Source organism: Megalobrama amblycephala, linkage group LG2, assembly GCF_018812025.1.
Source record: "Megalobrama amblycephala isolate DHTTF-2021 linkage group LG2, ASM1881202v1, whole genome shotgun sequence".
NCBI lineage: Eukaryota > Metazoa > Chordata > Actinopteri > Cypriniformes > Xenocyprididae > Megalobrama > Megalobrama amblycephala.
In genome coordinates, this window is record NC_063045.1 from 43,719,930 (window position 1) to 43,742,787 (window position 22,858).

At 38.9% G+C, this 22,858-nt stretch overlaps 2 protein-coding genes across 37 annotated transcripts in view; both read left to right on the plus strand.

Annotated features, from left to right (window-relative positions):
• The window catches only part of LOC125259562 (protocadherin gamma-A5-like), a 141,625-nt gene extending 123,761 nt beyond the window's left edge, over positions 1 to 17,864 (plus strand). For 16 of the 36 annotated variants that reach the window (XM_048177399.1, XM_048177432.1, XM_048177360.1 and 13 more), the window contains exons 2-5: positions 10,434 to 10,492; positions 12,070 to 12,123; positions 13,237 to 13,355; positions 15,952 to 17,864. In XM_048177399.1, the coding sequence (XP_048033356.1) occupies positions 10,434 to 10,492; positions 12,070 to 12,123; positions 13,237 to 13,355; positions 15,952 to 16,184 (465 nt within the window). In that variant the 3' untranslated portion in view covers positions 16,185 to 17,864. Of the gene's footprint in view, positions 1 to 169; positions 2,761 to 10,433; positions 10,493 to 12,069; positions 12,124 to 13,236; positions 13,356 to 15,951 lie in introns of those variants that run through there. The other 20 variants (XM_048177532.1, XM_048177540.1, XM_048177517.1 and 17 more) reach the window with 5 other exon arrangements.
• Positions 3,171 to 5,555, plus strand: LOC125259825 (protocadherin gamma-C5-like). Its single transcript, XM_048177773.1, has one exon. It carries the CDS (start codon positions 3,638 to 3,640, stop codon positions 5,414 to 5,416), a length of 1,779 nt encoding a protein of 592 aa, XP_048033730.1. The 5' UTR covers positions 3,171 to 3,637; the 3' UTR covers positions 5,417 to 5,555.
• Positions 17,865 to 22,858: the final 4,994 nt, after the last annotated feature.

Consider the following 22,858-nt stretch of genomic DNA (forward strand, 5'->3'; position numbering starts at 1 on the left):
TCCACTGGATGCCGTAAAAGAAACAACAGATGGCTGGTTGTGTCTTTAAGAAACAGAAAATCATCTATTGGATGAGTGAGCGCTGAGCTCTGTACCAATCGTGCTTCAGACCGCACAAAGGGATCTACTCCCTCCCCCAGCCAGAGGAGGAGTACAATGTTGAGAGCTGTAGAGCGAGAGGGAACATGAACGCTTTATGAGGCTGATCACCACAATGAGGATGGGCTGAGTAGACGAATTTAAAAATGAAGAATATCATTCTGTTTTGCTGTGGATATAGAATAACGATTTGTTGATGGGAATATCAAGCACAGAGAAATGAGGCACAGGAGGATCAGAGAATGGAAATGGGCAGCGCTTTGGCTGTTCGTTTTCTCTCTATTGTGGAATACAGTTGGAGCTCAGATTCGCTACACAATACCTGAAGAATTAAAGGAAGGATCTATCGTTGGGAATATCGCGAAGGATCTTGGGTTTGACATCTCAGATATCGCCGAGCGTAAGTTACAGATAGCATCCGAGTCAAATAGACAGTATTTCAATGTGGATTCAGGGAAGGGTGATCTGGTAGTTAATGGCAGAATAGACAGAGAGACGCTCTGTGGACAAAGCGCCAGTTGTCTGATGCCACTGCAGATCATTATTGAGAATCCATTACAGTTACATAGCGTAGAGATAGAAATACAAGACATTAATGATAACGCTCCAAACTTTCATACAAAAGATGCCACATTAAAAATATCTGAACTGATTGCTCCCGGTGCACGATTTACCCTTGAAAGTGCCGAGGACCTCGATGTTGGCAGCAATAGCTTAAAGTCTTACACACTGAGCAATAACAATTTCTTCCGTGTTAATGTTAAAACTCTAAAAGATGGAAGAATAGTACCAGAACTTGTGGTTGAAAAACCATTAGATAGAGAGAAACAGTCTATACACAAGCTAATATTAACAGCTCTGGATGGCGGTAATCCAGTAAAATCTGGCACGTCTGTATTGCAAATAATAGTTCAGGATATAAATGACAACGAACCAAAGTTTGAAGTTGCTGCATATAAATCATCTGTTTTAGAAAGAGCCATTGTTGGTTCAAGTGTGCTTAAAATAAAAGCGACCGATTTGGATGAAGGTCTGAATGGTGAAATACAGTATTCATTCGGTGCGCACACGCCTGAACAAGTAAGAAATGTTTTAAGTGTGAACGCCGAAACCGGCGAAATCACAGTAGTTGGAAAATTAGATTACGAAACTAAAAAGTCATATACATTTGATGTCTGTGCTAAAGATAAAGGAAATCCAGAGCTCGAGGGACAGTCATCGGTTCAGATAGATATCATAGATGAGAATGACAATCCTCCAGAGATTATACTGACATCTTTACCGAGCCCTGTCCCTGAAAATGCAACGGTGGGAACTGTGGTGGCTCTGATTACCGTCAAAGATTTGGATTCCGGTAATAATGGCAAAGTTGAGCTAACTGTCCCTCCGGATGTTCCATTTAAATTGAAACCTTTTCACAATCATTATTCACTGATAACTGATTCATTATTAGACCGTGAGGTTCATTCTGAATATAATGTAGAAATACAGGCCATGGATTCCGGTGTACCACCCTTAAAATCTGTGAAAACGGTAACTGTGAAAGTATTTGACGTGAATGACAACTTTCCAGTATTCTCACAGTCCTCATATAACGTTTACATAAACGAAAATAATCTGGCAGGCACTTCATTGTTTTCTGTATCTGCTTCTGATATTGATCAGGATAAAAACGCTCTCCTTTCTTATTCAATTCTGGATTCAAGTTCAAATTATGTGCCAGTATCATCTTATTTTTATATTAATTCTGAAAATGGAACAATTTACTGCATGAGCACCTTTGATTATGAAAAGGTAAAATTGTTCAGTGTTGTCGTTCAAGCTAAAGATCATGGCTCTCCATCTCTGAGCAGTAACGCTACAGTTCATGTGTTTATTCTGGACGGGAACGATAACGCACCTGCTGTCATTTACCCGTCCACCTCCATGGGGTCTGTCTCTCATCAGAGGATGCCCCGTTCTGCTAAAGCAGGACATCTCGTTACTAAGGTAACAGCAGTGGACGCGGACTCGGGTCATAACGCCTGGCTCTTCTACAGGCTCGCGGAGGCCACGGACGCGTCACTGTTCAGTGTGAATTTACATACGGGAGAGGTGAGGACTAAACGCGCTGTTTCAGAGCAGGATGACTCCTCTCAGAGACTGATGATAGAGATAAAGGATAATGGAGAACCGATCCAGTCCACCACAGTCACAGTGGATATATTGATAGAGGACGGGTTTCATGAGCCCATCTCAGACTATCGTGAGAAAACTATCGAGCCCAACAAGAAAAATGGCAAAATTACTTTATATCTGATCATCTCTTTGGCTTCTGTGTCCTTGTTGTGTCTGATGACGTTTTTCATCTTATTGGTGAAATGCGCGCGAGGCAGTAGAGGCGGCTCAAGCTGCTGTATCAGGAGAACTGATTCTGAATACAAGAACCCCAACAGAAACCTGCAGATCCAGCTCAACACTGACGGGCCCATTAAGTATGTGGAGGTTCTAGGAGGAGACATGATGTCTCAGAGTCAGTCCTTTGGCTCCTATCTCTCTCCAATGTCAGAATTCAGTGATCTCACCCTCGTTAAGCCCAGCAGCACCACAAACTTTACAGACACGCTAAACGTGCTTGATGCGTCATTACCAGACAGCGCGTGGACGTTTGAGAGCCAACAGGTGAGACAAACTCGTTTCAAACAAGTTAATGTCATTTCAACAAATTAATGTTTATACATTCACCATATATTATGCTTACGTAACAGTGATAAAGGGATAAAGGGACGCTGCTTTCAGCACCTTGGACAGCGCCGTGTGTGCTTTTGTCTGAGAATAAATGTCCTCCAGTAGAAACACATGATTATAACCCCACCTGAAAGTCATTACACACACACACAATTATATATATATAAACGTATATCAAACGTCAGCATGTGTTATATCTAGAGGACGTTTATATATATATATATATATATATATATATATATATATATATATATATATATATACACACACACACATATATATGTGTGTGTGTGTGTGTGTGTGTGTGTGTGTGTGTGTATTAAACGTCCTCTAGATATAACACATGCTGACGTTTGAACATTAATGCATTATGATGATAATAATAATAATAATAATAATACCAAATAATTATATAGTAGCTTTAAATAATTGATTTAGAAATATTTAATTTGTACAGAGAGCATAAATAAAACTATGGTGACGCATGATGCATCATACTCTTCCATTGTAAGGTTCTTTGGTGTGAGTTTGACAGCAGGTGCTGATGCTGTGCCTTTAAGAGGCTGTTCTCTTGCTATTGGTTATTGCGTTTTATGCCTACACCAATCACATGCAGAATTGTACAAAGAGATCTACTCCCTCCCCCACTGACATTACAACGTTCAGTGCAAGCGGAGGCGAGGGATGCTCTAATCGCTCCGATAAAATGGATTTTAACATATTTTTTAGGCAAATGGTCAAGCTAAATTGTCGTCGTGGTGGGATCCCTAGCTTTTATCAGCACGGTGAATCGTCTGGATTTTAAATCAAAATGGCAAAGAAAGTGGCATTCAGATGGCGGAGGCATTATTTGCTCTTCTTTTTTCTCTTTCTTCTTTTGTGGAGTACGACAGAAGGACAGACTCGCTACTCAATTCCAGAGGAATTAAATGTGGGCGCTGTTGTTGGAAATATTGCGAAAGATTTAGGTTTGAAAATATCTGAGCTGTATGACCGTAAATTGCGAATAGCCTCTGAATCAGGTAAGCAGTATTTCAGCTTGGATTTACGCAGAGGAGAGATAGTAGTTAATGAGAGAATCGACAGAGAGATCCTTTGTGGAGAAAACGCAAATTGTCTGTTGCCTCTTCAAATCGTTATCGAGGACCCTTTACAACTTTACAGAGTGGAAGTCGACATACAGGATATTAATGACAATTACCCTCATTTTCAGTCGACGGACCGCGTTTTAAAAATAGCAGAATCCACTGTCCCTGGCGTGCGCTTTCCTTTGGAGAGCGCAGTAGACCCAGATGTAGGCAGTAACTCTTTGAAATCGTACACGCTGAGTAAAGACGAATGTTTCAGTTTAAAAATAAAAGATCTTGGTGATGGTCGAAAGCTACCAGAATTAGTTCTGGAGAAACCTTTGGATCGCGAGAAGAAACCGATGCATCAGCTGATGTTAACTGCCTTAGACGGAGGGAACCCGGTTAGATCTGGAACGTCCCAAATTAATGTCACAGTGCTGGATATCAATGACAACAATCCCGTATTTGAGAAAAATGTTTACAAAATAGCTATTGCTGAAAACACTAAACAAGGTACGACATTTCTAAAAGTTGAAGCAAAAGACTTGGACGAAGGTCAAAATGGAGAGATAAAATATTCCTTAGGAGAGCACACATCTGATGCTTTGCGCTCGTTGTTTCACATCGATGAGAAAACCGGGGAAATATTTCTAAACGGGGAATTAGACTATGAAACCACTCCTATGTACAACATTGAGATACGTGCCAGAGACAGAGGTGTCCCCGAAATGGAGGGCCATTGCACAGTAAAAATAGAAGTCTCGGATATTAACGACAATCCACCGCAGATACTGCTTACGTCTAAACCTAGTCCTGTGCGCGAGGACGCGCCAAGCGGGACAGTTGTAGCGTTAATAAGTGCACGGGACATTGACTCTGGTGAAAATGGAAAAGTCAGACTACAGACACAGTCTGACCTTCCATTTATTTTAAAACCATCTTTCTCAAATGAATATTCGTTGGTTACAAATGGTGTTTTAGACCGAGAATCGTTCCCGGAGTATAACGTGGAAATCACTGCATTTGACTCAGGCTCTCCGCCTTTAAGTAGCAAAACAATAATTCCAGTTAAAATTCTTGATGTTAACGACAATTCCCCAAAGTTCTCTGATAGCGTGTATTATGTGTACATAACAGAGAATAACTCTCCAGGCTCTATTATCTGTTCAGTATCCGCCCAAGACGTTGATGTCGGAGTAAATGCCAAAATAACATACTCCATTGAGAACCCTAAAGTTTGGGATGCCCCAATATCATCGTATATGTACATAAACTCTGACAATGGAAGCATATTTAGCATGCATTCGTTTGACTTCGAAAAAATAAAAGTGTTTGAGGTTATCGTTCAAGCTAAAGATCATGGCTCTCCATCTCTAAGCGGTAAGCCACAGTGTATGTGTTTATTTTGGACCAGAACGACAATGTTCCCTCTGTCATTTACCCGTCCGCACTCATGGGGTCTCTCTCTCATCAGAGGATGCCCCGTTCTGCTAAAGCAGGACATCTCGTTACTAAGGTAACAGCAGTGGACGCGGACTCGGGTCATAACGCCTGGCTCTTCTACAGGCTCGCGGAGGCCACGGACGCGTCACTGTTCAGTGTGAATTTACATACGGGAGAGGTGAGGACTAAACGCGCTGTTTCAGAGCAGGATGACTCCTCTCAGAGACTGATGATAGAGATAAAGGATAATGGAGGCCCGGAGCTTTCTACTACGGTTACGGTGGATATACTAATAGAGGACGGGTTTCATGAGCCCATCTCAGACTATTATAAGAAAAACGTAGAGCCTAACAAAAAAAGTGGAAAAATTACTTTATACCTGATCATCTCATTAGCTGCTGTGTCTTTATTGTCTTTGGTGACATTTTTCATCCTACTGGTGAAATGTGCGCGAGGCAGTAGAGGCGGCTCAAGCTGCTGTATCAGGAGAACTGATTCTGAATACAAGAACCCCAACAGAAACCTGCAGATCCAGCTCAACACTGACGGGCCCATTAAGTATGTGGAGGTTCTGGGAGGAGACATGATGTCTCAGAGTCAGTCCTTTGGCTCCTATCTCTCTCCAATGTCAGAATTCAGTGATCTCACCCTCGTTAAGCCCAGCAGCACCACAAACTTTACAGACACGCTAAACGTGCTTGATGCGTCATTACCAGACAGCGCGTGGACGTTCGAGAGCCAACAGGTGAGACAAACTCGTTTCAAACAAGTTAATGTTTATACATTCACTATATGTTATGTTTACGTAACAGTGATAAAGGGACGCTGCTTTCAGCACCTTGGACAGCACCGTGTGTGCTTTTGTCTGAGCGGAGTAACTTTCCTCCAATAGAAACGCATGATTATAACCCCACCTCTTTTCACTCTTATCCAAGACCCCCACATTTGTTGCTCATCTATATTGTTATTTTAGAAACTTACAACCAATGGTGGAGATCATGGATAAAAAACAAAAGATATCTCTCATACCTGGCAACTTTTTGCTAGGTCTAGGATATGCATAAATTAAAATCTCGAAGGAGTCAATAGGTTCTAGTGAAAATACTCAGTTAAAAATGGAGAGTAAAGAGCATTTTAAGAGATCTTTGGACTGGGCTGCAATTTGGATTGTTTTTGGCAACGCGTTTTGTTTGGCAACGCACGCTTCGGAACTTTTATATTCACAGCGGAGGAATCTAAACCAGGAACTATTGTTGGACACTTGACTAAAGATTTAGGAATGGACGTTCAAGTGATACTTCTAAGACAGATGCAAATAATATCGGAATCTAATGATAAATATTTTGACGTAGACCTGACATCTGGAGCATTGGTGGTCAAGCAAACAATGGACAGAGAGAGCATGTGCGGAGGAAATTTACATTGTCACATTAGGATTCAGATTTCGCTTCAAAATCCATTGGAAATGCACAGCGTTACGATAGAAATTGTGGATGTTAACGACAACGCGCCACATTTCCAAAGCCGGAACACTTCTTTGGAAGTTTCAGAAGCGGCTGCGCCCGGCACGATGTTCCGCTTAGAAAGTGCGCATGACCCTGACGTTGGTGTGAACTCACTACGCGCTTATTTTCTTAGTCAAAACGATTGTTTTATTGTAAAAGTAGAAACTAAAAGTGATGGAAGTAAAATCCCAATTTTAGTCTTAAACAAGCGTCTTGACAGAGAAAAGACGGGTGAGTTTAGATTGATTTTAACTGCAGTTGATGGTGGAAGTGCAGAAAAGTCCGGAAATACTGCCATTTTTATAAAGATTTTAGATGTCAATGACAATGCGCCACACTTTCATAATCCTACAAAAAGAGTCACGCTTTTAGAAAATTCACCTCATAGTACATTAGTTACAACTCTTAATGCCTCCGATGCAGATCACAGTCAAAATGGTGAAATATCTTACATGTTCGATAAATACACCCCTGATAATGTTTTGAAACTCTTTAGCGTGGATTCTGTGACGGGCGAAATTAGAGTTACAGGACTGGTCGATCGCGAGCTCGCTAATGTGTATGACGTCACTATTCTTGCTAGGGACAAAGGAACACCCCCCATGGAGGGCTCGTGCAACATCAAAATCGAGATTATTGACATGAATGACAACACTCCTGCTATCAGCATTAATGTGGTTTCTCCTGTAATCTCTGAAGATGTGAGTTCAGGCACTGTCATCGCCCTCATCAAAGTCAGAGATGAAGACACAGGGAAAAATGGCAAAGTGAGTGTGGACATCCCTTATGGAATGCCTTTCAAGATGAGTTCGCCATATAAGGGGCTTTTCACTTTAATGACCGATGGCCAGCTGGACAGAGAGGCTTTGGCTGAATACACCATCACTGTGATTGCCACAGACTCTGGTTCCCCGCCTCGTTCCTCGCAGGAATCTTTTGTGTTACGTCTTTCAGATGTTAATGATAACCCCCCGGTCTTTTCACAGCCTTCTTACTCTGTAGACATAGCTGAAAACAATGCCCCAAATTCTCCCCTTCTGTCTGTGTCTGCATCAGACCCAGATGTGGGAGAGAATTCTACAGTTTCTTTCTCAATTCTGGAGAGCGAGGCTCTCGGTATGTCTGCGTCTTCATATGTATATATAAACCCAGATAGTGGGCAGATATATGCCATGAGAAAGTTTGACTATGAGCAATTGAATGCATTTCAATTCGTGGTGCAGGTTCTTGATAGAGGAACTCCAGCTCAAAGCTCCAACACCACGGTGCATGTGTTTATTAAAGATCAGAATGATCACCCTCCTGTCCTTATATACCCTGCTCCCCCATCTGATCGAACATTACAGTTTTTAGTACCTAGCACAGCCGGTATCGGATACCTTGTCAATCGCATTGCATTTGTAGATAGTGATAGTGGCCACAATGCCTGGTTATTCTACAGAATCTCAGGCCCTGATGCTGAAATGTTTCACATAGGTGCACACACTGGAGAGTTGCGTACAGCCCGTAAACTTACAGCAGAGGACAACAAATCGGTCTTTAGTCTCACTGTGATTGTAAAAGATAACGGAAGGCCTTCTCTCTCCACTAGCGTGGTAGTTAACATCACCCTGGCTGAAAAAGCCTCAGACGTCTCTTCTGAACGCAGGAGCTCTACCTTCAAAAGACCAACAGGGCCTGACCTCACTTTGTATCTTATAATCACTTTATCCTTCATTATTGCTGTCTCATTCCTGGCTATAATTGTTATAGCAGTGCGCTGGCTCGGCCACCGTGGTTACATTATGTGCCTCATGCAAAAACTTGGTTTCAAGCATGCACCTCATGAGCACCAACACAATGACCTCCACCTGCAGCTAAATACTGATGGTCCTGTTAGATACATGGAGGTTGTGGGGGCCTCTCGGGATTTCCACAAACACACATATGCACCTGGTTTCTCCACCATCTCCAGCAGAAGCGACTTTGTGTTTGTTAAGGCCCCACAGAGCACTCTAAGCACGCGACTGTCAAAAAGACTCTTCGCTCACTCACTCATGAAGGTGAGAGTTTCAGGAAACATTATGCATTAGCGTTTAAAAGTTTGGGGTTGGTAAGATTTTTTAATGTTTTTGAAAGAAGTCACTTATGCTCACCAAGACTGCATTTATTTGATCAAAAAAGAGTAGAGTAATTTTAAATAACCGTGTTCTATTTTAATATATGTTTAAATATAACCATGTGATGGCAAAGCTGAATTTTCAGCACCAATCTTCGGTGTCACATGATCCTTTAGAAATAATTCTAATATGCTAATTAGTACTCAAGAAACATTTCTTATTATCAATGTTAAAAACTGTTCTGGCTTAATATTATTGTGGAAATATTTTTGATATTTTTTCAAGATTCTTTGAGAATACAAAGTACCAAATAACAGCATTTATTTGAAATAGAAATCTTTTGTACAATTATAAATGTATTCACTGTCTGTCAGTGATGTAATATGTCCTTGCTGAATGAAAGCAATAATTTATTTAAAAACTTACTGACCCCAAATTTTCATATTTACTTTTAAGTCAAACTATTTTGCAGCCATTAACAAAAATGATACAAGCCTCATGTGTTTGAGGTCTGAATTTTACTGTTACACAATTTCTCAAAATCATTTCTAGCAAAATGGAAATCATGCTGTATATGTCCATTAATTACTAATGACGCAGGCTTCAGTCACTATGACTCACTTTTGGGCTAAGCTCTGTAATGCTAAGTGTATTAATAATCAGGTCATGATTGGAGCTATTTCCAGGCCCAGTGACACAGCAGATAATTCAACAATATGAATCTGAGAATAGTTATGATTAAAAATAGCCAAACATTCTAGCCAGATGAAGCTGACTTTTGTAATCGTTATAATTTAGAAATAGAAGCAGTTGGATGAAGCTGTATGCATGCTATGTAGTCCAAAATGGCTGCTTGTCTTTGTGTAATCTGTACTAGAGTTTAGAGGATCATAACAGTGTGACATTGCACATACCTTGAATAGCCTCTTGCAACATAATGGCTCAACTCGGTGTGGGGAAATGCAGTCGAATTGTGTGGGATAATAAGGAAATGGAGAAAAAAAAAAAGATAAAATGATGAAATATACCCACACCCCCTTTTTTTGTTGGGGGGGCATATTTCATAATTTTAGCCATAATCCACCCACAGGTGAGCTCATATTTTGTTTGAGACAGACTTGTGTGTATTTTCCTCATGTACACGCACTCATGCATGACAGCAACATGATCGAAGTTTAAATTATTCACACACACTCTCCCTCAATTTATTTTCCACCCTATGTTCTTCTTTGTTGCTCTGTTTCTCACTACTCCCCTCAGATTTTTATTTCTGTTCTGGCAAAGGTGCAGTTTCAAACAGTCCTGAGGAGAGACAGAAGACATGCATCAAATTGTACTCTGATGTGAATAATACAAATTTGTGTTTCAGAACTACAACCTTATATGACAAGGATGGAGGGACCTGCTCTCCATAATGGACTACTAGTGCATATGAATCTCTGTGCCAAACAATAGATTTTGACAAAAAAATCTTTTCTTCTCATTTTCAGCAAAAGCCACCTAACTCTGACTGGCGATTTCCTCCAAACCAGAGGCCCGGACCAAGCGGGTGAGTGTTGGATTCAATTTACTTGTCTCACAAAACCTAAAAATACATTTGAGATTATCCATGTGGTATTACGTTCTCTATTTTGTAATAATTTTAATTTAATCTGTTTGATTGGAATGAGATAACGGAGCATAATAAGAGAGAAAAATCAGGGATTACCCATAAACATTTGAGTGCCCAGATTTTTAGTGGCCGCCGTTTTCTGAAATTAGTCAGCAAGAAGAAGAGTTAAGGAAATAATACTCATAGACAAAAAGAAACAAATAGAAAAACATTAAATTATTTATTACATTTTCATTCATGTTTTCATCTCTATATGTAGTCCAAAATACTGCCATTATTGCCATTATGAATATTATAGATCCTAGTGACAATTCAACACTATTCCATAATCCTGCAAAAAAAAAAAAAAAAAAAAAAAAAACTCTGCAAAAGAAACCAGGTAGGCCCTATCAACCAAAAATCAGACAATTCCTAGAGGCAACAATAATACTAAAAAGGTGAACATTTATTAATAAGCAATTTAATAAATTATTATTATTTATTAAACATTAATAAATGTTAATTTCCAACAAAGCAAGCAATTCAGTAATTTTTAAAGGTCCCGTTTTTCGTGTTTTTTTGAAGCTTTGATTGTGTTTATAGTGTGCAATATAACGTGTTCATGTTTCGCGTGTAAAAAAACACAGTATTTTTCACATAATTTACTTATCTGTATACCGCTGTTTCCACTGTCATAAAAACGGGCTGATGACTTCCTTGTTCTATGAAGTCCCTCCTTCAGAAATACGTAACGAGTTCTGATTGTGCCAGCGGTTCCTGTGTTGTGATTCGACAGCAGTTTAGCGCACCTTGCCCGAAAGGTCACGCCTCTTACCATAACGTGGAGATGCACGCGCTCAGTGTTATTGTAAACATGTCTTTAATTTTACCCTATCAATTTGAGCCGGAATCAGACCCGGTGATTGGACTGCGGGATGAAAATAACAGCGTTTCGACGACATGGCGACAAACACACTCTACAAACGCAACTCTTGTGTATTCCTGTGGGCGGAGGTTAGTCAAAAAACTGTTTTAGTGACGTCATTAAAGAAGGAAGTAGAGGGATGTAGTCCAAACTGGCCGTTTGATGTAGGCGACTTCTGTTAAATAAAATATCTCGCTTGGCATTGAACTTTGAGCTTTAAAATTTTACAGATTTTATTTATACTCTAACAACAACATTACACACTAACTAAAGTTTGAAACATGGGATCACGAAGAACGGGACCTTTAAACAATATTTGAGTTAAATAAAACTGCCCAGCAGCTTTGGCAAACATTTAACCCATTCACTGGGTTAAAACAACCCAATCATTGGGTTTGTCCATTTTCAACCCAACTTGGGTTGTTTTTAACCCAGCATTTTTTTTTAGAGTGTACAAAGGTTAACCAACTACCTGTGAGACACAACGTCTTTAAAGTATATAAGGTATTAACTTCAAGAAAACGCCCATCCATGTGCTCTGGTCAGTCTCGTCCTCACTGGGCGTGGGGTGATTGAGTGACGGCTGCATGCTCCTGTGCTTATGTTTCAGTACACACAGGTTCCACACCCTGCAGCAGAGATGGACTCCATACGAGAAGTCCAGGTAGAGTGAAGGCGAAGAGAAAGCTAGTGTGTGGTAGCGTTTGGCTTCACCTGGCGTGTGGCCTTCTAGTGGAATGTTGTGTTTAGGTCCTTCAGATTATGTGTCCTGCAGCTTCCAGCGACATGCTGTCCAGTCTGTTCCTACACATATAAATGTAAACGCAAATTACATGCAGTTCGGTTCATTCAAGGATAAGGCTTTTGGATGTATGTGTATCGCTGATAGCTGTTCGTTGCATCTTGCTCTGCAGGTTGTCGTTGCATTGTGTTTACCTGTGCTTAGTAAACTTGTTTGTTCTAATTTGGCTTATTTTGGCTTTGTAGAGCCAAGTCTGTGAAGTCTGTCCCTAAAGAGTAGAGAAATATTTCTGTCCTCATGTACGGACTACGCTATCAATCTGTTTGTGTGGGCAGAGAGAGTAAAAATCAGCTTTTTATTTATATGACTTTTTGAAACTGAGCAGCCTGTGATAAACAGAAATATACTTAAAGGTATAGTTCACCCAAAAATGAAAGTTTTATCATCATTTACTTAACCTCGTGTCGTTCCAAACCTGTATGACTTTTTTTCTTTTTTTTTCTCTGCGGAACACAAAACAAGATATTTCAAACACTGGACCTCATTGACTTCCACTGTATGGACAAAAACACACTGAGACTTCTCAAAATATCTTCTCTGGTGTTTCACAGAAGAACAAGAAAGTCCTACAGGTTTGGAAAAACATGTGGTTGACTAAATGAGAAAAAATATTTTTGGGGTGAGCTATCCCTTTAAATGAAGCTTGTTGTTATTTGATCAAAGGGCAAAGTGTATGTGTTGTCATGCCACATGATGTAATCAGACAAAAAAATGTATTCTGATCAGCTCATCTGTCTGTTTACATCATGCTTACCTCTGCTCTGTCGACTTTAGCCTCCATTTTCTGACTGCACTGCACTGTCCTGCCCTGTCACACAAAATGGCTGTCTCAGCTAATGAACCGGGTGCGTTTATGCTAGCAAACTTGGTGGCTGCTGTTTCATATGTGTGTGCAAGAGGTAAAATGTGAGAAAAAGGCACCATGAATGTGTCTGAGCACATGTCGAGTCACTAAACCCGTTCTCTGTTGTGTAGGGCTGGAGTGCGTCCTGACGAGGCAGGTGCCGGCGCTGGTGTGATAGCGGGAACAGGACCGTGGCCCAACCCCCCTACCGAAGCTGAACAGCTCCAGGCTCTGATGGCGGCAGCGAACGGTGAATCTCAATCTCACTTATAACTCCCTCTCTTATAAAACTGCATTAGAAAGAGAGCAAAATATGGGGAGAAAGCATTAGCACATTTAGCCTTTGCTATATTTCACATACTGTATGTAATTTATTTAACTTTTAAACCAGCAAAACTTAGCTTGTAAGAAGAAAACATCCTTCTGGCTGATCAGCTTTACAAGCTAAATTTTCATGATAATCTTGCTTGGTAAGCTAATTAAGCAACCCGCCGGGGGCAAATCAGCCCACCAGCATCCAAAACACAGCATATGCTGGTCTATAAAGGAGGGAAGCTATACACATATACTGTATTTGAGCCATCAGTCCTCAAGGTCAGACTCTGAAGACCGTTAGTAACTGGATGATGTAAGGGAAGGGAGACGTTGAGTGAGAGAAGAAAGAAAAGAGAGAGTGCGGCTACTAGGGTACAATGGATTTCACAATTTATTGACTGTTATAGAGTCAAACTAATTGAGTGTAAAGAGACAAAGGAGACTTTCTCCCTCTCAGCAGCTGCAGTCAAAACAACAACACTGTGCTGGTGTTCTTCTCTAGCCAAGATGAATGCAGTCTTTCTATAAAACAGAATCTCAAGAGTGTCATCAACTATACGTTCACAGATGAAGCATTATCTAGATCTGTTCAAATTCACACAGGGCTGGTAGGATTTTAGTCAAAATAAAACACTTTCATTATATTTGAAAAAGACGTAAGGCCATGTAAATGTATTAGTAAGTTACATACATATATTTAGTAATACAATACACTTTTACAGATTTTAATGAATTATATGTTGGACATGCCCTTGTGAAAAAAAAGTACATTTTAGAAAAAGAGTACTTTTAAATACTTTAAAAGAATATACTTAAGTGTGAACTGGATGCAATGTTTTCGGACACTTAATTGCATTGTAAATTGCAAATAAATAACAATATATTATAATTTATATTTATATTAAATGCAGTCATTACTTTTTGTCCCTCTTAAGGACTTAAAAGTGCAGTAAGTAGATTTTGAAAAACGCTGTTGGACATTGTTGATATTTGAAATCAACCCAAACAAACCCACCCCTCTCTTCATTGCTCCGCCTACAAAAGTCAAAACTCTGTTTTCAGGTCTTCCGACTTAGCTCTCTCAGGTGCTGGAAAGCTTTTCTAATATAAACGCAGTCCTAAAGCGCTTGCCCAGTCATAAACCTTAATTCCAGTGATATTCTTTTGAGCTTTTGAATTGTGTCCCATCTCTTATTCTGCAGTTTTTTTTTTCTTTCTTATTTTCAAATCTCCCTCTTGCTCCTTTTCTCTCCTCGACCGTCATACGCCCCCTAATGCAGATTGGTTAGACGTTTGTTGTTGGTCTCGGCCTGACTAACTTCCAAACAGTGTTTTTGAAATTCCTCACAGTCCACCTTTAAGTACATTATATATAATTTCAGAATCCATATCAATAGTACGCATGTGTAATCTCATGGAATATATACACAAAAATGAGTTTTCGCATGCATATGAAACTCACTTTATGGCGTGCATATAATACTCTTGGTAGTCTTTGGTAGGATTAGTGGTGTGGGGTTCATAAAGTGCGTATCATATGCACACGAAAAACTGCATATCATATGCATGCCAAAACTCATTTTAGCATATATATATTCCACAAGATTACATGCGCATACTATTGATACGCATTTACATGTGAATAGGTTACTTTTGAAATAAGGTTAAAGTGTACTGTCGAATGTAATGACAAGCATGGTAAACTAAAATACACTTTAGTGTCATTTCTGTTGAAACTTGGATGTCATGTATTTAAATATTTGTAATTACACATTCTAAAATATATTAACTTAAAATGTATAGTATTATCGAACACAATACTGTTAAAATTATAATCAAATACTTTACATGTGCTTTGGTATGTTAGTCAACACAAAATAAAGTGTCCTTTTTTAAAGCATGATGTATGTACTTAAAATGTACTTTAAATTAAAACTATTAATTTAACATTATTACAAAGTGCAGTTTTTTAAAGTGTACTTAAGAGTGTTTAGAAACAATTATGAATGTTTACTCTCTTTAAGTACATTTAAGTGGCATATATCATATATACCTTTAAGAGTACAATACAAGTGCACATTCAAGCCAATTAAGTACTTATTTTTAAATTGACCACAGTTTTGACTTGTGAATTTGTGGGGGGAATCAGATTTAAGCTGTGGGAACAAAAGCCTCACTGCCATTAGAGGACAATGCCACTTCCATTTACGACGCATTTTACAAGAACTGTGAAAATAGTGTGTTTTAGTGTGCTATTCTTGTATATGCAGTACACATGTATTCTGTTCCTGTAAGCGTGTTGCTGAGTATGTAATGTGTCGATGTTACTGCATTCATAAGGCATGGGGGATGGGCAGGCAGAAGCAGGTCACTGAGGGAGCTGCAATGCGGTTCCTGAGTGACTGAATTATGAGCTCTGTGCTGAACCAACCCATCTATAACCTTTCCCATCTCTCTCTCCTCTTCTTCTATACCTCCTTCTGTTTCTTCTTGCTGTTTTTCTTTCTTTCTCACCCTACCGTTGCTCTCAGAAGTAAGTGAAGCCACTGCAACTCTCGGCCCTCGCTACAATCCACAGTATGGCCCAGACTACCGCCAGAATGTCTACATCCCGGGTAGTACCGCCACCCTCACGGCCAACCCTCAGCAACAGGTACCCCAGCAGGCCCTTCCCCCTCCCCAGGCCCTTCCCCCCGCCGAAGTCCCCAAAGCAGCTCAGACACCCGCCAGCAAGAAGAAGCCCACCAAGAAAGACAAGAAGTAAGACACATGGAAGCACTATCAGAGCTGCAGAAATACAGTGCCGGGATCTGAGCATCTCTCCTCACAAAGCGTCTCCACGGGTTTGGTTAAAGATTTAGATTTAATGCTTATGTCTGTGAGGTTTTTGTTTGTTTGCTTTAGGTTTACCCTTTTTAATTTATTGGATTTTGAATTCTATGATGATGTATTACTCAATAACCCCCCAAAAAACAAGCATTCCCTGTCCTGTCGCTGAAATGGAACAGTAAACGACTGAACGAGAGGAGGTGTGTTCAGATTCCTGAAGCTCGTTCTTCGACAGATAACTCTGTCCTGTAAATAGCATTACTAAAACAAGAAGAAAACATACATTTCTTCTTTTATTTTTTTTTTTCCAGATGTCATGTTTTAGGCTTTCTGTGTTCTTTTCAAAGCAAAGTAGATGCTTCTTGTGGTCACAAAATGAAACGCTGTTAGGCTTTTTAACAATGTACCACAACTCTCACCTTGACTGAAAAAAAATGAGTGTTGAGCTGAACTATGCATTGCAAAGAGGATACTGTAAAACAAGGGGACACGTTAAAGTATATTTAGATTGTTTTCGGAATAAGAGAATAGATTTACATTTGTCTAAAACCAGACGGTGAGACACTGGACTGTTGGCCTGGTATTTAAAAATAGATTCAGTCTTCTCATTAACTTCTTAATAGCCAGTTAAGCAGAGCTGAATGTTAGGTTAACACCGTTTGACTATTCTTTGCTATAACTTTCTGTTAGTGTGGTATAAGAATCCTTTGGAATCGCAAGTAATGTAAACAGTGTTTTTAAAGCTCAGAAAAGAAAATCTCAGCCTTTGTAAGGTCAAGATCAGAGATTGATTTAGGTCAAAGTGAATGTGCTAAAGAGTTTGAGTCGGTGAAAAACATGAAGTGCACCGAAAAAGAAAGAAACAATGAATATGTGGAAAGACTAATGACTAACTTAAGCACAACACTGTACTTGAATGGATCTTAGATGGAAGGATTCCGTCCTTTATTCTGCACCAACCACCACCACAGTGTATATAAAATGTGTAACCTGTCTGTACAAACATTAGAGCCACAAGGGCTGGCTGTTACAGGAATGTTTCAGTATTTTTTAAAAAAAAGCAACAAAAAAGACAATAGAAAAAAAGAAAAAAAGAAAAAAAAAAGATCCAATGTAGTGTTGTAGGAAGAAAACCTGCAAGATCATTGACTAACCAAACTGTACATACTACGAAACTTCTGAAGACACGCAATCGTAGCTTAAGGCTTGTGGATTATGTGCATATTTTTGTGTTTTTCCCCTTTGATTACACTTTCTTTCCTTTTCTCCAGTCACCTAAAACTTTGAAAGATAACAGACGATACTTACTGTCATTAGAGTACCACCCCTCCCCACATCTTACTGTACTTTTCTGTGCTTGTAATTCCAATCAGTCGGTAATGATACTGGAATGCCACTCCTGTCTGTTTGACTATGAATATCTATCTATATATATAAATGTCTGTCTGCTGCTTGGCTACCTTTCTGTATTTGACTGTGATTCCTTTTAAGAAATGCTTAGCACCTCATGTTACCCTTTTTATTTTACAAGCTAATATTTATATCACTGTTGATTTATGTTTTACTTTATTATTGGAACACTTACATTTGAAATAAAATTTTGTCAGAACTCACAGTCATGGCTGAGCTGTATTTTTTTTTTTAAGTTGCTTGGTCTGTGGACATGTAAACAAGGTATACAGTTCAAAAGTTTGAAAGAAATTAATACTTTTATTCAGCAAGGATGCATTAAATTGATCAAAAGTGTCAGTAAAGTCTTTTATAATGTAACAAAAGATTTGTATATGAAATAAATGCTGTTTTTTTTTTACTTTTTATTCCTCATATAATCTTGATCCCTATCATGGTAAAAACGTTAAGCAGCACAACTGTTTTCAACATTGATAATAAATGTTTCTTAAGCAGGAAATCAACAAATTAGAATGATTTCTGAAGGATCATGTGACACTGAAGACTGGAGTAATGATGCTGAAAATTCAGCTTTGCCATCACAGGAATAAATTGCATTTTAAAATATATTCAAATAGTAAACTGTTATTTTACATTCTAATAATATTTCACAATATTTCTGTTTTTACTGTATTTCTGAGCAGAAGAGACTCCTTTCAAAAACATCTAAAAAATCTTACCGACCCCAGAGCAATATAATGCATTAATGATGAGATTTTCCCAGGACGTGCTTCACTGATGCCCAAAAAGAATTCCAAATGTTCATATCTGCAACTTTATTGCACATGACCCAATTTAAGAACTATTATTGATTCAGTTCAGAAAGAAGAATAAGATTGCTGGCGTCAGGAGGAGGGAGCTCTGCAGAGATTTCGGAAGTAGGACATCAGCTCTGATCTCGTGAATCCATATATAGCAGAGACATACGTGTACGGAGGCACTCCAAATGGGAGAGAAACACGACTCCTCACCATGACTGTAAAGGAATCACTGGAAAAAGTCCAGAAAATTGGATAAACAAAAGATCAATCAAACAGCTTGATATATTCTGAAGCTTATGCAAGATCCCAAACACCTGCTCATATTAAAGCAAGCACAAAACATTTGAAATATATAATTATAAACCATTAAAACCATTTTGGTTTTAAAAACTTTAAAAACCATTAGCCCAATCCGCTATTCGTACGTTTGGGGACATTTAGTTTAATTGCTGTTTTGTCTAAATGAATTGTGGGAAAAATTGCTGCTCTCATTTTCATCTTCAGAAATCACAGTCATGTATTCACTGACTCACCAGCTATTATATAACAGTAACAAAATGCCATGGGCGAAGTGTCCATCACATACAAAACTGTTAGTTTCTATGTTAAAGTGATTGTATTGATGTAACTAGAAAAGCTGACTACAGTCCAGAGAGCGGTTTATACTGAAGGTCATGTGATCTTGGATTCACTTACACAATCACATTATAGATTGTATCAAGCACAGTCGAGAACATGGTCAAATTAGATGAGTAACTTTAAAGGCTTAACCCTCCATTTTATTAAAGCAGACCTGCTCTCAGCAAAGCTGTTTCCTCTCCCCCACAAAATGGCCGATACCTTGCACAACTGCAGCGGTTGCCTTGGTGATGAGAGAAGGACTCCAATATTCTGAGAAACAGCAGAATCAGTCAGGTGAAATGTGTACAATACAACATCCATACACACAGCTAACAATACAAATCAATGACCTCACAGGGGTCAAACGAAATGTTCAACAGTGAAATATACAAAATAATAATGTGGGTTTTCTTTAAAAATTGCACTTCTTAAGTATCTCCAATGTTGCATCAAAGGGCACAATTTGAACCTTAAACAAACCACTGCAAATGAAGCCTGAGAAACGCTGCAGGGAAGTGGGACTGCAGCTGGATTAGAGGTCATTTCCTATTAACTGCAAGTTCTAAGCACATGCTATCTAGCATCATTTTATACGCTATCCAAATGAAGGTATTATAGATATATAGGAAGCTATCCCTACATAATCTGTCTAAGATGCTGTATTGGGACATGACAGCATTAACACACTGCTTCAGACGGGCAACTCTCCAAGACAGCAGCTGCTTCAGCGCTAAACTCTCCATTTCCTCCCTGCCATGGAGATTATGCAGCCAATCAGCAAGTCAACAAAATCACACACAGGGCTGCATGAAAGACCTATCACTGCTGCTGTCAGAGAGCAAACAACATATTTTACACAAAAAACTCAATTAAACAAACAAACATACATGCACACTCCTAAAATAGGGGGGGTAATTGCCTCCTTAGGCCTTGATATTGTTTTTTTTTTTTTTTTTTATGTACTTTTCCACAATCTGTTTTCATTGACTTCCAAATTTAATGCATCCCAATCAATTTAATGACCCCAAATATAGATATACTATCTATTTTACCTTGCTTTTGTTTTACATCACCAAATAAATAAATAATAATTAAAAAAAAAAGATCCTCATCTCTGATTTTACTATCTGGCATCATTCAATGGACCCGTTTAGGCGGTTCAATCAGAGCTGCCTGTTAACCAGCATAAACAAGGTCATTGATCAGAGCCTGCAGACCACGTGGACTTGCCAGTAAATGCCCCACACAAACAGAAGCATCACTGCACACTAGCAGGGCAGATGGTCTTTTCAGCTGCCATTACACAGTGCCACTGGTCATTCCACCAGGAAAAGGTCAGTTCCTCTTAAAACACTGCAGACAATTATCTGTAAAAGGTCAGCTGACCAATAATGTCCTTCATACCCGGCAGGTTGGTTCTTTCAAATCATGCATACTGCAAAAATAACTTGCTCACTGTCAGGAGACACTATTTTTCAAAAGACCTGGCTTTTTTGTGCACTAATTTGCTCATAAAAACTCTTGACGGATGGTTTGGTGTTTCTGGACGCAGATTTGCTGCTTCTCTTTGCTTTGTGAGACAGCAGTGAAGTCATTCAGTGAGAAAACGCAAGCAAGGAATAAAAGGACTCCATCTGCCAGGAGAACAAGCACCCGCACCCCACTCCTCCATTCGCTTCCTCCCCCCTCCCTGCTCAGACACAGTGAATATAGAGTCGACAGCCTCACAAAAAAAAAAAACCCTCTGCAGCTGCCGTTGTCATAGAAACAAGGCCGTCAGCCGAGCCCTCCCACCAACACAGGGATTTTGAGCATCCAAAAACGACATTTTGAGACCCTAAAAGAAGGGAGACAAAGTGACTGTCTTTCTCTTCATCTCAGGTTTGTGCATGTGTAATGTAAAATGTAAAATGTGATAATGTGTTGTGTCCAATGTCTTAATTGTGGAGAAAAATTACAGAATCAAATACAGAATCAAAAGCACTAAAGATTGTAACTAAAATAACAAAACCCCCCAGAAAACAGTCCTTTCCTCGCTTTAGGCCTGCAGCAGATTGCAAGTAGTGTGAAAGATTTATGATTTTCTTCTAAGAAAAGCAATGCTTCATTGCCCCACTTAACGCTTACCAAAAGGGATGCAACATGACGTCAGCTTTTCCCACTAAACCCCCACCAGAATCTTCCTTCTTCCTTCTTCTCTCTTTCTTTTTTTCTTTCTATCTTTTTTTCTCTCTCCCTGCTATACATCGTTTCTTTCAAAGGCTGTCTATATTTATAGATTCTTGTCAGTGGAGTGAGTCTTTGTCCTATATAATATTCATAGACCGCAGAGGCTCCGCAGAGCGTAGGTTCATAAAACCGGTCTGTCCCCCCGCTTCCATCCACCGTGACCGTTTCCATAGCAACCTCGCATCCCTAAACCTACATGCCAGTCTGCATTTCACTACCGCAGGCTTATAGTCCGACCTTAACCCACCTGAGCAGCAGCTGTGAGTATTTTGCAGGTCAGTGGAGTAGGAAATGTACTGAAAATAATTGTACGCAACCCACTGAGTCTTTCATCCGTTCAGTGTATCGTCTTTCTTATAGCTCTGTGCCAAAACTATCACACAGTGTGGCATCAATGTAAGAAGATTACTGTCAGTCTCCCCCATCCCCCTTTTAGTCCTTCTGTTCTTATTCCTTCTGAATCAATCCTGCCTGGTTCCTTCCATGTTTTTATTTTAATTCTTTTGTTTGTCTTTCTAGCAGGTATCAAAGGTATGTATGATAGCACACATGGAGAGATGCCTGCAGCAAGTACACACATGTACACACATGCACACACAGGCTGGGGGAGAGGAACCTCATCATGAACAAGGAACAAGGTAACCATGGCAACAGACAAAGAAGGGATGACGACATTTTGTAGGGTGAACAGAGGAAGGAAATGGTTTGCAATAAGACAGCAATGTTATTTTTATCTGCATTACTTTTAACGAGAATGCAAGAAGTACTCATATTTTCAATTCATTCTTTTCAATTAAATGTCTAATGGCTTATTCAATTGGTAAGAATTTACAAAAATATATTACTAAAATATATTTTTAGTAATATATTACTAAAAATATATTACTATTTTTAATGTTTTTGAACAAAGTCTCTTATGCTCATTAAGGCTGCATTTATTTCATAATAAATACAGAAAAAACAATAATATTGTTAAATATTATTACAATTTTAAATTATGGTTTTCTATTTTAATATACTTTAAAATATGATTTATTTCTGTGATGCAAAGCTGAATTTTCAGCATCATTACTCCAGTCTTCAGTATCACTTGATCCTTCAGAAATCATTGTAATATGCGGATTTATTATCAATTTTGGAAACAGTTTTGCTATACTTAATATTACTTTATAACCTGTTATACATTTTCAGGATTCTTTGATGAATAAAAAGTTAAAAAAAAAAATATCAGCATTTATTTAAAATAGAAATCTTTTGTAACAATATACACTACCGTAAATTTTTTTTTTTTTTGAAAGAAATTAATACTTTTATTCAGCACAGATGTGTTAAATTAATAAAAAGTGATAGTAAAGATTTATATTGTTAGAAAAGATTTATATTTTGAATAAATGCTGTTCTTTTTAATCTTTTATTCATCAAGGAATCCTAAAAAAGTATCACAAGTTCCAAAAAAATATTAAGCAACACAACAGTTTTCAACTGTTTTTGATAATTGAGTATCAAATCAGCATATTAGAATGATTGCTGAAGGATCATGTGACACTGA